General features: G+C 43.1%; 1 protein-coding gene across 1 annotated transcript in view; it reads left to right on the top strand.

Annotated features, from left to right (window-relative positions):
• The window catches only part of LOC145350003 (tomoregulin-2-like), a 105,272-nt gene that overhangs the window by 70,372 nt on the left and 18,976 nt on the right, over positions 1-15,924 (top strand). Inside the window, exon 5 of the mRNA XM_080198805.1 lies at positions 13,820-13,916. Coding sequence (XP_080054931.1) covers positions 13,820-13,916 — 97 coding nt within the window. The remainder of the gene's footprint in view (positions 1-13,819; positions 13,917-15,924) is intronic.

Here is a 15,924-nt window from a genome sequence, read left to right on the forward strand (position 1 = left end):
GGTACTACCACCTTGCTAAGTGGGAAGGAATTCAGACAGATTGGGCATCCATGAGGTGCTGTAGGCCATCAGCAGCCGCAGAATTGTACTTGACCACAATCTGTCCCCTCATGGCCCGGCATATCCCCATTCTACCATTATCACCAAACCAGGGGACCTACCCTGGTTCAAGGAAGAGTGAAGGATAGCATACCAGGAGCAACACCAGGCATACCTAAAAATAAAGTGTCAACCTGATGAAGCCACAACACAGAACTACTTGCATGCCAATCAGCAAATAATAGACAGAGCTAAGCAATCCCACAACCAAGGGATCAGATTTAAGCTCTTCAGTCCTGAATGGTGGTGGACAATTAAATACTTTGGGAGGCGAGGGATGAGATTGCAGAGCCTTTAGCTTTGATCTTTGGGTCCTCACTGTCCACGAAGATTGTGCCAGAGGACTGGAGAGTGGCGAATGTTGTTCCTCTCTTCAAGAAAGGAAAAAGGAATGATCCTGGTAATTATAGGCCAGTTAGCCTTACTTTGGTGGTTGGTAAGTTAATGGAAAGAGTCCTGAGAGTTAGAATATATGACCATTTGGAAAGATGCAGTTTAATCCAGGATACTCAGCACGATTTCATGAGGCACAAGTCCTGCCTCACAAATTTGATTGAATTCTTTGAGGAGGTAACTAATTGTGTAGACTAAGGTAGAGCAGTTGATGTCGTATTTTAATAAGGCGTTTGATAAGGTTCCCCATGGTAGGCTCATGAAGAAAGCAAAGAGGTGTGGGATAGATTGGATAAGTAACTGGCTGTCTCATAGAAGACAAAGGGTGGTGTGGAGGGAAAATTTTCAGACTGGAGGCCAGTTACCAGCGGTCATAGATCATAGAACCCTACAGTGCAGAAAGAGGCCCTTCAGCCCATCGAGTCTGCACCAACCACAATCCCACCCAGGCTCTACCCCCATATCTCTACACATTTACCCGCTAATCCCTCTAACCTATGCATCCCAGGACACTAAGGGGCAATTTTAGCATGGCCAGTCAACCTGACCTGCACATCTTTGGACTGTGGGAGGAAACTGGAGCACTCAGAGGAAACCCGCGCAGGCACGAGGTGGATGTGCAAACTCCACACAGACAATGACCTGAGCCGGAATCGAACCAAGGTCCCTGGAGCTGTGAAGCAGCAGTGCTAACCACTGCTACCATGCTGCCTTCTGAGGAAAGGTTGAGGTGTACCACAGGGATCAGTACTGGGTCCTCTGCTATTTGTGATTTTTATCAATGACTTGGAAGAGGGGGCTGAAGGATGGGTTAGTAAATTTGCTGATGACACCAAGATTGGTGGAGTAGTGGATGAGGTGGAGGGCTCTTGTAGGCTGCAAAGAGACATTGATAGGATGCAGAGCTGGGCAGAAAAGTGGCAGATGGAGTTTAACCCTGACAAATGCGAGGTGATTCATTTTGGTAGGACAAACTTGAATGCGGATTACAGGGTCAACAGCAGGGTTCTGAGGAATGTGGAGGAGCAGAGAGATCTTGGGGTCATATCCACAGATCTCTGAAGGTTGCCAGTCAAGTGGATAGAGCCGTGAAGAAGGCTTATAGTGTATTAGCGTTTATTAACAGGGAGTTTGAGTTTAAGAGCCGTGGGGTTATGCTGCAACTGTACCAGACCCTGGTGAGACCACATTTGAAATATTGTGTGCAGTTCTGGTCACCTCGCTATAAGAAGGATGTAGAAGCATTGGAGAGAGTGCAGAGGAGATTTACCAGGATGCTGCCTGGTTTGGAGGGTAGGTCTTATGAGGAAAGGTTGAGGGAGCTGGGCTTTTCTCTTTAGAGCGGAGGAAGATGAGAGATAACTTAATAGAAGTTTATAAGATGATGAGGGGGATAGATAGAGTGGACAGGCAGAGACTGTTTCCTTGGGTGGATGTAGTGGTTACTAGGGGGCATAACTATAAGATTCATGATGAAAGATATAGGAGGGATGTCCGAGGTAGATTCTTTACTCAGAGAGTGTTTGGGATGTGGAATGCACTGCCTGCTGTGACTGTGGAGTCGGACAGTTTAGGAACTTTCGAGCAGTTTTTGGATGTGCACATGGAGCACACCAGAATGATAGGGAGTGGGATAGCTCGCTCTTGGGTTTGGACATAGCTCAGCACAACATTGAGGGCCGAAGGGCCTGTACTGTGCTGTACTGCTGTACTGTTCTACATTCTACATTAAACAGCTCATGGGAGGAAGAAGCTCCACAAAAATCCCTATCCTCAATGACGAAGGAGCCCAGGACCTCTGTGTAAAAGAGAGGGGAACCTTCTGCTGGTTACTGTCATACCTGGCACAAAAAAGATGATTGTGCTGGTTGAAGGTCAAACATCTCAGCTCCAGGATACCACTGCAGGAGTTCCTCATGGTAGTGTCATTGCCCCAACTATCTACAGCTGCTTCATCAATGACCTGTCTTCCATCCTGACGTCAGAGTGGGGTGTTTGCAGATGACTGCACAGTGATCAACACCATCTGCGATGACTCAGATATTGAAGCAGTTCATTTCCAAATGCAACAAAACCTGGACAATATCCAGACTTGGGCTAACAAGTGGCAAATACAATGCACCAGGCAATGATCATCTCCAACAAGAGAGGATTTAACCATTGCCCCTTGACATTCAATGGCATTACTATCTCTGAATCCCCCATTATTTACATCCTGGGGGTTACCATCAACCAGAAACTGAACCAGATTAGCCATATAAATGCTGTGTCTACCAGAGTAGGTCAAAGCCAAGGAATACTGCGGCAAGTAACTCGCCTCTTGACCCTCCACCGCCCCCAAAAGTCTGTCCGACATCTACAAGACACAAGTCAGGAGTGTAATGGAATACTCTCCACTTGCCTGGATGAATGCAATTCCAGCAATGCTCACGAAGATGGAGAGCATCCAGAACAAAACAGACTGCTTGATTTCTACCCCTTCTGCAAGCATTTAATCCCTCCACCAGTGATAAACAGTGGCAGCCATGAGTACCATCTGCAAGAATTCACCAATGTTCCTTAGGCAACACCTTCCAAATGCACAACTCTTACCATCTGGAAGACAAGAGCAGCAGATGTCTGGGAGCACCACCACCTGGAAGTTCCCCTCCAAGTCACTCACCATCCTGACTTGGGAGTATATCGCTGTTCCTTTACTATAGCTGGGTCAAAACACTAGAATACCCTCCCTAATAGCATTATAGTTGTACCTATGCCTCAGGGACTGCAGTGGTTCAAGAAGGCACCTCATCACCATCTGAAGGGCAACAAGGGATGGGCAATAAATACTGGCCTTGCCAAAGGTGCCTACATTCTGTAAAATTCATATTTTAAAAAAAGTACCACCCCTCATCCATTTCCTTCACAAAAATCAATTCCAATGATTTAGATTGATGACCTTTCGCCAGAATAAAAAGTCACCAACTTGAAATGCTAACTTTTTTACTCTTCACAGATGACACAAGACCTGCTGAGTATTTCTGATTTTTATCACTAATCCAAACTGCTCTGCTAATAGTAGTAATCTTTTAACATCCTTTGCTTTATTTATTTATGTATTCATCCTTTCAAATATGCAATGGTTTTTGCCTGAACTATCTCTTTCCCCAAACAGCTCTCTTTATTCTTTTTTACCAAATCCCCAGCTGATTTCCTTATTCGCCTTATTAAAACTTAAAGATCATTTTCTTAACAATCTTTATTCAATGGGAAATAGTCTCACTTCAGGACTGTTTGGTATTGTCCTGCTGAAACTAGACTGTACACATTCTGTAGCTTTAATAGTCTTTCTGAAACAGGTTGCCATGACCATTGCCTTATACAAGTAATCTTTTTACATTTATATACCATGCCTCCTGACTGGATCCAAATCCAAAATCTTCTGATTCAATCTGGAAATATTGGGGGCGATTCTCGCAAAAGTGCTGAATTGATAGGAAAACTGTTCTGGATCATGACTGTTTTTTTCAGTGTAGCTTCACACTCTGTGCAATACAGAGGTCACAATTGGGAATCTCATTAAAAACCTAGAAGGGTTCTCCAGCTCTGGGAGATGCGCATGCATATCCAGTACATGTGCAAATGCCAGGAAAAGGCCGAAGATGTGATTCTCCTGACCGAACCCGCCAGAAAAGTTGGGGGTCACGATGGGAGAATCAGGCCCATTGGGTGTAATTTTATCGCCAGCAGTGGGAAACATGGTGAGTAGGGGCATTAACTTTGGCGTGATGAAAAAGTCAATTTCCCATCAGTGTGTCCTCCCAACTTTGAAAGGTTAAAGGTAGGTCAGGTTTCCTGCTGATCAATGTCAGGAACCATCTTTGCATTTGAAAGAACAAAGAACAACACAACATGGGAAACAGGCCCTTCAGCCCAACGAGTCTGCACCGCCATTTTAACATTATGAGTGCTCTCCTCTACCCATGACCTTTGTCTACACCTGTTGGGGAAGATTGAGGGAAGACTAATTTAGAGACAATTTGTTACACCAATCAGCCTAAGAGCACGTTTTTTGGGATGAGAGGAAACCGGAGAACCCGGAGAAAACCCACGCAATCATGGGGAGAATGTGCAAACGCCCGCAGACACCGTCCCAAATCTATGTATCTGCACAGCAAACAGTGATAGTCACTGAGCTGTCACGTTGCCCATCAGATGGTCCAGTTTAAGCGTACACTAATGACGTGAAGCACGAGGCAACTCTCAAAGCAACATCCAAGAGCAGCCACCGCACAACCCACCGCATGTATGTCCCTTGTTGGTCAACAAGGCGGACCGAATCACCTGTGAAGTAAAAGAAAAGACATCAATAAACATGCAAAACTTAGACATTTACGGGATCCCCAGAGGCGCAGAAATAAAGCAAGTGAGCCATGAAATATTTTGGAAAGTCCATAGGAGTCAATTGATTCCCAGGGACGTCCCAAAGCTCTTGATCTTTATTTAGAAAAGTCTCCTGTATCCCTCCATCTCTAGTCTGCTCATGTGCCTGTCTAAGTAAGCCTTAAACAACCCCAGCGTGCCTGCCTCCACCACCTGACTTGGCAGTGCATTCCAGGCCCCCACCACCCTCTGTCTGAAAAACCTCCCTCCAACATCGCCCCCCTCACCCTAAGCCCGTGGCCCTCGTAATTATTGTATCCAACCTAAGAAAAAGCTTACCACCGTTCACTTTATTCACACCCTTCATAATCTTATACACGTCTACTAGATCTCCCCTCATCCTCCACCTTTCTAAGGAGAGCAGCCCCAATTTGCCCAATCTTTCCTCATAGCTCAGGCCTTCCATACCGGGCAACATCCTGGTAAACCTCCTCTGCACTCTCTCCAGGGTCTCCACGTCCTTCCGGTAGTAAGGCGACCAGAACTGGATGCAGTACTCCAAATTCAGGCGAACCAACGTTCTAGGCACCAGCTTTTATATTCTATTCCCCTCCCTATGAAGGCAAGCATACCATTGGCTGCCTTTGTCACCTTCTCCACCTGTACTGCCACCTTCAAGGACTTGTGTACTTGCACCCCCAGGTCCCTCTGAGTTTCTACACTCTTAATAGGCCTACCATTTATCGTGTAACTCCTTCCGAAATGCATCACCTCGCATTTATCTGGATTAAATTCCATCTGCCATTTCTCTGCCCAATATACCAGCCTATCTATATCCCGCTGTATTGCCTGACATTGCTCCTCACTATCAGCAAGTCCAGCCATCTTCGTATCATCTGCAAACTTGCTGATCACACCACTTACTCCCTCTTCCAAGTAATTTCATTAATGCTATTAAAAGGCCAACACACAGAAATTACATTTCCCCTTCAAATTTCGTGCCCTGCTAGCAGATAATTAGAATGGCCTGTTTCACAACTGTATCTAAGTGGCAGATCTGGCACATTTCAGTTCATCCACAACTTCAGAGGTCAATAGACACTGCTTTCTTTAAAAGTGTAGCATCAAGATGTTGGGTGCCTCTACTTGGGCACAGGTTGTAAGGCCAAGGGGTAAGATGGAGGCAGGAATAGCTGGGTTAGGCTTAAGACAAAAGAGGAATGGGGAAACAGAGGCAAGGCTAAGTGTGGGAAACATGAGGGGGAGGGGGAAACGGAGAGAGGTGGGACTGGGAGGATGCAGAGATGGAGGGAGAAATGCAAGAGGGGAAGGGGTGGATAAAGACATGACTAGGAAGAGTGGAGTCGTGAAAAACTTTCCTGGGGCAACAGCTACAAGACTGTAGAGGTCATATTAAAGAGACAGCCCTGAGGGTGAGGCCGCACTTGGGAGCATGTTGATGAACCTGCATACACCATGCTAGAGGGCTCTACGTGGTACACTTGTCTTCATTCTAGTCTTAGTGGGGAAAGGCCTCACTGGGAAGTGATGGTCATGCATGGTATAGTCTGCAGGGTGTAGTCATTCATCTAAGCTATTTGATCCTGGGTGCTCAAGTCATGGTATTATGAGGCAGAGGGCACAATATATTCAGGGGAAGCATCCAAATCCTGTAGGTCAGTAGCTTAAAAATCGTGAGGAAGGAGCAGGTTATTGGATCATCTCATTTTGGGAGGCAAGGGGTTCCTGAAAAGTAAGTGTGCATATGGCCTTGAGAAGAATAGTCAGACTGACAACATGGAACATCAACATTAAAAGGTTTTGGGGGAGAACAGGAGTATTCACATGAACAACAATGGGGTCAAGAACAACAGTGGGAGGCTGGATAATGATGGGAGGATTGGGAATTAGAAAGCGATGAGCATGGAAAAGATGGCAGTAACTTGGTGGAAGATGGGGATGGTTGGTATCTGGTTTCACGCACAAGTTGATGGTGCCATTTTTGCAATCATCTGAAAAATAAGCTAGAAAAATATCAGTCGCCAAGGGGTGTGTGGAAGGAATTCAGCACAGCAATTTTGGCCAGTTGAATTTCCTGTTGAACCCATGGAGAGCATAGTTCAGCTCAGTGGCAGTATCGGGGTCTAATGCACAATGAATGAATTTGACTTCTTTACTAATGTTGCATGTTTAGGCAAGAATCCATTAAGCTTAGGTACTATGATGCATATGGTCTTAATTGACATCTGATCCTTACAGAGACAACTGAGAATGGATGGAGGGTCAAACAATCAAGGGATACAGATACTTCACAGAAGCAGCATTGACCCTTCAAGCCTCCATGTTCTTAGGAAACTGTTCAAGGCACTGTGCTTGCAGTCATGACCTTTAGTGTAAGAATTGGGTATCATTAGTTATTGTCAAGGCCACTCAAGGATAACTATCAGAAGCCTAACTGGATTATAAGAGATGGGTCTTTTAACCCTGATTAAGACTGTTGCTATGAATGCACAAACACCTGTTGTCCTCCAGGATGATGATATCATCCTGTAAAGGGTGGCCTTTGTAGTCATTACAGACTGAGGGCAAGTCAAGTCCAAGAGACTGCCTTCCTGACTTGTATATGGAGGGAGACCATCTAAGGGAAACTACTATTGATTGGTCAATTGTATCTGTTCACAGATGCGGGGAGTGGAGAATGCATGCAACATTGCCTTGTTGATAGCTGAGATTAGGATGAAAAGAATAAGGGCCTGTTGCCTATTGACACAACTCAAGGAAGATCACCCTGAGGGTCAAGAGCCAGTAAGGCCCCAAAAAGTCCCAGATACTGACAAGTGGGGCTAATTCCACACAGTCATTTGATGTGACCAAGAAGACAAACTTCGTAACAGAGATGAGCAAAGGACAGTATTGCAGGTGACATTACTTGTCAAGGGATGTGGTAGCTCATCTTTGCCACATTTTCTGTGAGTAACTCAGGCTACACAGAATCAGAGGGCATTCAATGCCAGTTGCTCTGAAGGTTATCACTGCACGGAACTTTTTCTGAGCAGCCTCTTCTGGGGCTCCACTAGAGATCTTTGAGAATCTGTCAATTGGTGATATGCAAATGCAGAAGGGAGGTGACAGATACTCTACAGTAAAGCTGAACATTACATGCAGTTTTGCATGGATGAAGTAACTAAATCAGGCAGCCAGACTTGTTCAAGTCACTGTGATCTCAGGCTTCCCACAAGTTCAGGATGTCATCAACTACACACATGTGACCTTGAGACCTCCCTGGCAGCAGCCTGTGAAATTCATTAACGGAAAAAGATTTCACTCACTGAACATCCAGCTTATTTGTGATAAGAAGCTTATTTAACATGTTTGTGCTAACCCCAGGGATCTCACACAATTCTTACATTTTGAGTCAGTCCCAGGTGCCAGAGATGTTTGACAGCCCTCAGCATTTGGAGATGGATCTTTGCTAATATGGGATACCCCCAGAAAACATGGCTTAAGATACCCATTCGTCAATTAATGGATCAGAGGACAGATATTATACTGCACATTCTGCCATGAGATCCTTAAAGATGTGTTTCTAATGTTCAGAACAGCCAAGCAGGGTTCTCCAGTGCTCACCACAGAAAGTTGTTGTTTGCTGTATCCTGCATAACCTTGTGCTGCAAAGAGAGAATGTGCTGCATAGGGAGATGTTGAGAAGCTAGACATTGCCTCATATGAGGAGGACTTGGAAGGTGTTGAATCTGAAGAGCGCGAGGATTCTGATGAATTGCATAAGGATGCCATTGCCTGGGCATCACACAGCAGATGTGTCTCTGACAACCTCACGGCAACAAGATTTCAAGAGGAATAAGGTGAAGGTTTGCTTTCATGATTAAAGTTCTCTGTAGGCTTCAATGCAGGTAACACAAGAAAACCTTCATTCTCAGCATCAAAATATCAGGAAAGGTCATCAATCTCACAATGATCGCAGAAGCATAAGTCACCTTCCTCTTTAACAATAGGGTAATCCTTGGAAGGCACAGTAACCTAGGGAACATGTGGCCGCAGTGGAATGTGCTTAATACTCAACTCGTGCACCTCCTTAAGCAACTATACATCATGCAGTGGGGGTGGTGGTGACACACTAGTATTGTCACTGGACTAATAATCCAGGGTTTTGCCCCGGGCAGTTGGTTTCAAATCACACCATGACAAAAGATATTTGAATTCAATAAAAAAAATCTGGAATTAGTGGTATAATGACTCTCCTTGTCGATTTTCGTAAAAACACGTCTGGTTCACTAATGTCCTTTAGGGAAGGAAATCTGCCATCCTTACCCTGTCTGGCCTACACTTGGTTGACTTGCTGCTCTGGAATGACATAGCAAGCCACTCACTTCAAGGATAATTAGGGATGGCCAATAAATGCTGGCCTAGCCCATGGCACCCACATTCCTTGAATGATTTTTTAAAAAGTCCTGTCAACCTTTGGTGTCAACAAGTCAGTGAGCAAGGCATCTTTCAAGTAGGTGAAATGCCTTTGCACACATGGATATACCCGTGCCAGACTGACAGCAGCTTAGCAAGGTGGCACTAACAGGAAATCATTAATCAATGGTTAGTACTTGACCATCAAGAGGGAGCAATCTGTGGACAGCACCATGTCTCCAAGTGCCATGTTTCAAGTGTATCCAGGCATTTGGAAGAGATGTGGTCCAGTCACTACTGACACAGCAGTCAGTTACAGCTTTGTCTTTTCATGGATCCTGCTGAGCATTCAGGAGATGTGCCAAGACATCGCTTTCATAGCAAAACTGTTCTCATCACTGTCCATATCATAAAAGCCTATCTTTTCTATCTAAAATCAATTATGCACACCCATGCAATGAATTCCATATTGAATTGCATACTGTAAGGATTACATAAATCACCACTCGGCAGCCATTCAGGAACAAAGAAGGATCCTCACGGGTATTTGGACAGCTTTACTGGGATGAACACACACCTCTGACATTGCACACTCATTCCTCTCTAGCAAGCATTTCTGACCTCACCAAATGGAACCTACCTCAATTATTTAGCATCATATATGGGCAGGGGGAGCACTAACAATTGAATGATATTCAATCTTAAACACAGAGATGAAAATGCACTTCAGGGAGGCATGGAATGCAATGGTTCTCAACGATGAATAGAACTTTTCTCAAAAGGTATTTGTCATAAAATAAAGGTCATTGCCAAGTACACTTGAGGAAAAAAAAGAATTTAACAATGGTCATGACAACTACGTGGGGCATCCACAAATTACAGACTTCAGTATGACAGCATCAGGATAATCACTAACCTTGATGAGCAATTCTCCTGAGGCCAAAGAATATCTGCTTGTCATCCAAAGTGTCTTTTTTTTTTGCTCCATCCGTAAAGTTACAAGCTAATGCTCAGAGTGAACTGGGCAAACCCAAATGCATTCCTTGTTTCCCCAAAAACCAAATTCAAAATCTAATTGAATCTAATTCATGGTCCCTGCAAGCAAGGCAAAGAAGATCCAAGTTGACAAGATAAGGCAATGCAGCCCATCTTGGACTTGGTCTGACATTTAATCTTGGCCAAAAGGCCATGAAGTAATGTTGCAGTTTTGGAAATAAAAGCTCATCACTAATGAGAGTGACTGCATGTTAATGGAACTGAGCATCCAGCTGGAAGCTAAATGGAGGGGATACATTTTGGTCCCTTGAATTAATGCAGTATCACATCGATTAGTTATTAAATACTTGAGACTTGGAGAGGGATAAATGAGAATATATTACAATAATGTAGATTATGTACAATGAGTGAACATCTGTGACACCACTGTGCATTCAGAAACTTCTAAATTTTATACCCTATTGCTACATCTAGGCGCAGCCCCAACATCAGCAGTCGATGTGGAGGCAATCTGTTCACTGCTATGCTCTGTTGTCTGAGATGATTTTGCCGGGTGTCCTCTGGCTGAGGCCTGGAGGCTCCGGCTTTCTAAGTGTCTTTTACAGTGAGGCAGGTGTGCCTTCCTTGGCCTAACTTCTGGAGTTGATACAGTCACAAGAACCACTCCATCAGACAGAACATGGTCAGGATTCTTCGTTCCAGTCTGCTGTTGGTCTCTGACAATTCTGTCTGATGTTTCCTTGTTTGTCACTGCATCACTTTCAGAGCTGATTCCAGAGACATCCAACATTGAATTCTGACTCGGCAGGGGCCTGGTTTTTAATGGCCTCCTGATTGTCAGCGATGTCAGCTGTTATTGCCTTATTGGTTGTGGACCCGGTTCTGTAAGCTGATTGCCAGATTGTGAATCTGAGCCTTCTCTAGAGCTGGGACTCACTGAGGTATCTACGCTAGCGGAAGGTGCAGGTAAACACAGTGATGGATCTTCATCAAATGGATTCTCAGCATCCTGATCTGAGCTGGTCTGGGGTTGAGGTGCATGCTTGAGGATGGCCTTCATCTTTTCTTACTGGGAGCTGGAATAAAGAGATTATTGATGATTGAGAAGGCAGGCTCCCTCATTATATGTCACACACAGTCATTGTGCACATGTGGCCAATATAAACAGGACAGGCCTATCTCAACTTCCACACAGGAACAATCTCCATACTTTCCAGCAAGCTGTGAAGCCTGTTCCTTGTGAGTGGAGAATGTTCTCAAATCCAGTGTCCTCTCCCTGGTTTTGGCTCTCTCCCTTTTTTTGTAGGCGATCTTGGCCTGCATAAAAACAGATGGATTGGCTGAGCACCATGGATGGAAGAGCAGTTCAGAAGCATGTATGCCTGTTGTGTGTGCTGATCCTTCCCCCAGTAACAGATTAACAAGCCATTTGTGCAGATCGTGAATGTTGAGCTTAAAGTGGCTGGCAGACATTCTCATCTACTGGTAGTGTGTGACATCATGTGAACTCTAACCCTTAAACTGCCCAATTCCCTTATGAATGTTTGAATTTGGAGCACCTAGAAGTTTCACTTACCATGGCTGAGTGCATCAGATCATTCATCCTTTTCCTGCCCTACAGGGTGGATTTTTTTTTGGTCATGAGCACTGACCTCCCTGGTAACCTCCTCCTAGGCAGGCATAGTGAGGTGGAAGGATCTCCAACTCCCATCCCAAAGATTAAGGACCTTTCCTGTATAGAGCAGAGTTTCCCAAAGAAGCCTCATTGAACTGTGAAGCAGTAGATTTGATTATTTTGAGTGCCATTGGGAACTTCTAAATATGACACCAGGATCTTCAACCCTGTGAGGTAATGGCGTGGCAGATAAATCCTGCCCACCCTGTCACAAGATTTGACAAGCTCCTCATTGCATAATTAATGAACTGAAATGCAAAAGATCAAGCGGATTAGTCCAACCCATCACCCAGCAGGAATCAGGCCAACTTTTCCACTTGCCGCTACATTTAGTATCCAGAATGGCAACATTTGCCTGTAATCTAGGCCAACACTTCAGTGCAATACTGAGGGAGTACTGTATGTTGAAGGTGAGTAAGGTGCATGCTTACCCATGTGGGCATAAAGTACCTCACGACTATTATAGGAAGTGTAAATAATTTTTCCAAGTGTCCTGGTCAGCAATTATTCCTCAATCAACACTTAATGAAAGCTTTGATTTGTTACTTGGCTCTTTGCTGCATGTGGATGCTTGCTGTGAGCAAATTAGCTGCCATGTTTCCTTACATTTCAACAGCGAGTGTACTTCAAAGGTAATTTATTAGTTGTGAATCATGTTGGGACACCCTGAGGATGTGCTGCGTAAATGTAAGTTGTTTCTTTAGTTTTTGGATTAGCCAGTCTATATTTGTTTGTTGCATCCTTTCCCTCCTTACGCAGTGATTTCAATGTCTAATTATCAGTCCGGAAACAATTTGCATATCTTAAAAATAATCAGTCAGATTAACATAGACTGGAATCAAACTTTGGATCTTCCAGATTTGCATTACTTCTCTCCATAGTGGGCATTGCAGAGGACAATTTACCCTTCAGCTACCTAGATTCAGTCTGTATTTAAGTTAATTCAGAACGTAAACTCTGGGATCAAAATATAGGATCACCACAGCCATGACCAGCTCCATAAAAATAATGCATGGTCTATGCATGTGTACTATAATGACATATGTTGCAATTGATTGCACCAGTAATGTATCATTCAAGGTTCAGTCTCTTGGTTAAGGTTTCCAAGTCTTTTGAATCTGATTATTACAAATGAAATCTTGGTTTAAAGTTTTTTAATTGCAAACTTTTGATAAATAATGGTATTTCAGGGTTGAATAAATTGTTAAATTTGGCAAATTTCTATTTTAAGTGCTGTTTCAGTTTTTTTATTTCATATTGCTCTATAGTCATTCAATTGTTGTAATATACTTCAATGCATTACAGCCATTCTATTTCTTCAGGTAATTACTGTGAATATGACTCAGTTGTTTCTTCTTGACAAAATATTCTGTACCGACTTATTTAGGGGCTACAGGTTACCATAATGTATCTTCCTGAAAAGGATTATTGATACAATTTAGAGCTGGTCATGATGGTTCCACTGAAGTATGTCTTGTCCTTCATTTAAATAAAAATCATATGTGGGAAGGAAGAGTTTAAAAAGACCTTCCAAGTATGCAGTCACATTTTGAAAAAGAAAATGTCAAAGCAATCACCTATGACATTCCTCTGACCGGAGAACAAGATAAGACTATGAAATATTTACAGTATTTAAATAGACAAAAGCAGTGATGAGAGGAATGGCTTCACCCTTTTAACTCAGGTCCTTGTCAAAGTCAATCATAAGAGCTGGGTCAGAATTAACGACCTTAATTGCTTGTTGGCTAGAATGTCAGGTGGCTTAAGCATATTTTAAATGCCCATTAATAATTTTCAATGTGCATTAGAAAATAAAATCACAAAGTCCCAGCAGTATTTTGCATGATTTTTATTTCTGAATTCTGTGACCTACAGGAAATGAAGGTTCTGGAGAAACCGTTCCGAAGAAAACCTCATCATGTGATATCTGCCAATTTGGAGCAGAATGTGATGAAGATGCAGAAGATGTTTGGTAATTTCTTCAGTGTTAATTAAGAGCAAATATTAATATTTGCTATTATCCATAAATGGAAATGCAACTCCATCACTGGCATACTGTATTAGATTAATCGTTCTTTTTATAGAGTATCAACTAGGGCTTTTACTTCTGGGAGCTGGATTTAAATCCAGACCAATCCAATGGGATGAAAGCCCCTTCTGTCTTGCAACTTTGAACATTAAAACAAATTTGGTAGAATCCTCACAGAAGTCTGGCCTCTGTTCAAAATAAGTGTCTTAACCTACAACTAGGTATGTTCAATCGTAATTCTAAAATTAACTGTTGAGGAAGGTGGGAATGTCACATTGATACAGTCAAGATATTTTAATGGGGTCGCCTATCCGAGGTTTTACCCCACAGCTGGTCTGTTCTGTACTTGGTCATGGAGTTCTTGACGCTGAAATCAAATGTAAAGTGGTATTTTGTTCCCCAACAGTCTTGATCAGCACGTTGTGCACATTGCTGCACATTGTACTGTGTGCAGTTTTGGTCGCCGCACTTGCGCAAGGATATTTTGGCCTTGGAGGGAGTGCAGAGGAGGTTCACTAGGCTGATACCAGAGATGAGGGGGTTAGACGATGAAGAGAGATTAAATAGACTGGGTCTATACTCGTTGGAGTTTAGAAGGATGAGGGGGCATCGTATAGAGACGTATAAGATAATGAAAGGAATGGATAGGGTAGAGGTAGAGAGATTCTTCCCACTCAGAAAGGACAGCAGGACTAGAGGGCACAGCCTCAAGATAAGGGGGGGGGGGGCAGTTTAGAACGGAGTTGAGGAGGAACTTCTTCACTCAAAGGGTGGTGAATCTCTGGGATTCTCTGCCCGTTGAAGTGGTGGAGGCTACCTCGCTAAATATATTTAAGTCACGGGTAGATAGGTTTTTGACAGACAAGGGAATTAAGGGTTATGGGGAGAAAGTGGGAAAGTGGAACTGATCCACTTGAGATCAGCCATGATCTTATTGAATGGCGGGGCAGGCTCAAGGGGCTAGATGGCCTACTCCTGCTCCTATTTCTTATGTTCTTATTGTTGACCAAAAATTTAAAAGGTCATTGTATGCTTTTAATGGCAAACTCAAACTGTTGTGAATATTGTTTAAACTGGAAGTTGATTAGTGAGTTCACCGTACTCTTTGAAATTTGCATAATGTTGACTGATGTGTACTTCCTGCTCCTGGTTTGGCATTACATTTTAGTCACTGCAGGATGAAATACATAAATACTATATAATGTTATAAAATCTTCAAAACATTCATGTCAAGCTGAATTATAGCAGTTTGAAAAAAAGAGAAGGAAAATCTGCATACAATAAGTAGGGCATTCATTGCTGTGCATTGTTTTAACTTCAATCAATTTTAAGCTAATTGTTTAAATATCCATTTGGAAAAAAAATCAATAAGATGTTAGTATCTGAACACATCATGTCCTTGTTAAGGCAGCAAACAAAGAAATTACCTGACTATTTGGATGCAAAATTACAGAGTTCGCCTTTTCAGTCATTCTGTAAGTCACAGGCTTACATAGAACCTGTTTTGGTGTTAACGCCCAACATTTCCATTCAAAGTTTACCCTCAAAGCTCTCGCAAATAGCCACACTGATGAAAAAGACATGCATCCAGAAACTTAATATGACCTGAATTGATCCAACTATTCTGTAATTATAAATGATCACTCTAATGCATCACCCATATCAGTCAATGACTGTTCTTCAAAAACAGAGTTTTTTAACAAAGACTTTTGAGTTTGCACACAAAGGTATCAATGTACGTTTGAACTTTTTAACTGTTGTAAAGCTCACTGCCATTGGGGATAATTATATTTTTTAAAAAGGAACAGTTCAATTCCAAACTTTCCACTTCTGGTTTTACTGGCAATGGGAGACCAACTCATTCTCAGGAGGTGGGAGGAACCTCGTAATTTTAAGGGGACTGCAAGCATCCACTTTATCATCACTTTTTTATTTTTAACACCGACAGGTC

The sequence above is a fragment of the Carcharhinus amblyrhynchos genome, chromosome 11 (genome assembly GCF_965287045.1).
Source record: "Carcharhinus amblyrhynchos chromosome 11, sCarAmb.v2.hapA, whole genome shotgun sequence".
NCBI lineage: Eukaryota > Metazoa > Chordata > Chondrichthyes > Carcharhiniformes > Carcharhinidae > Carcharhinus > Carcharhinus amblyrhynchos.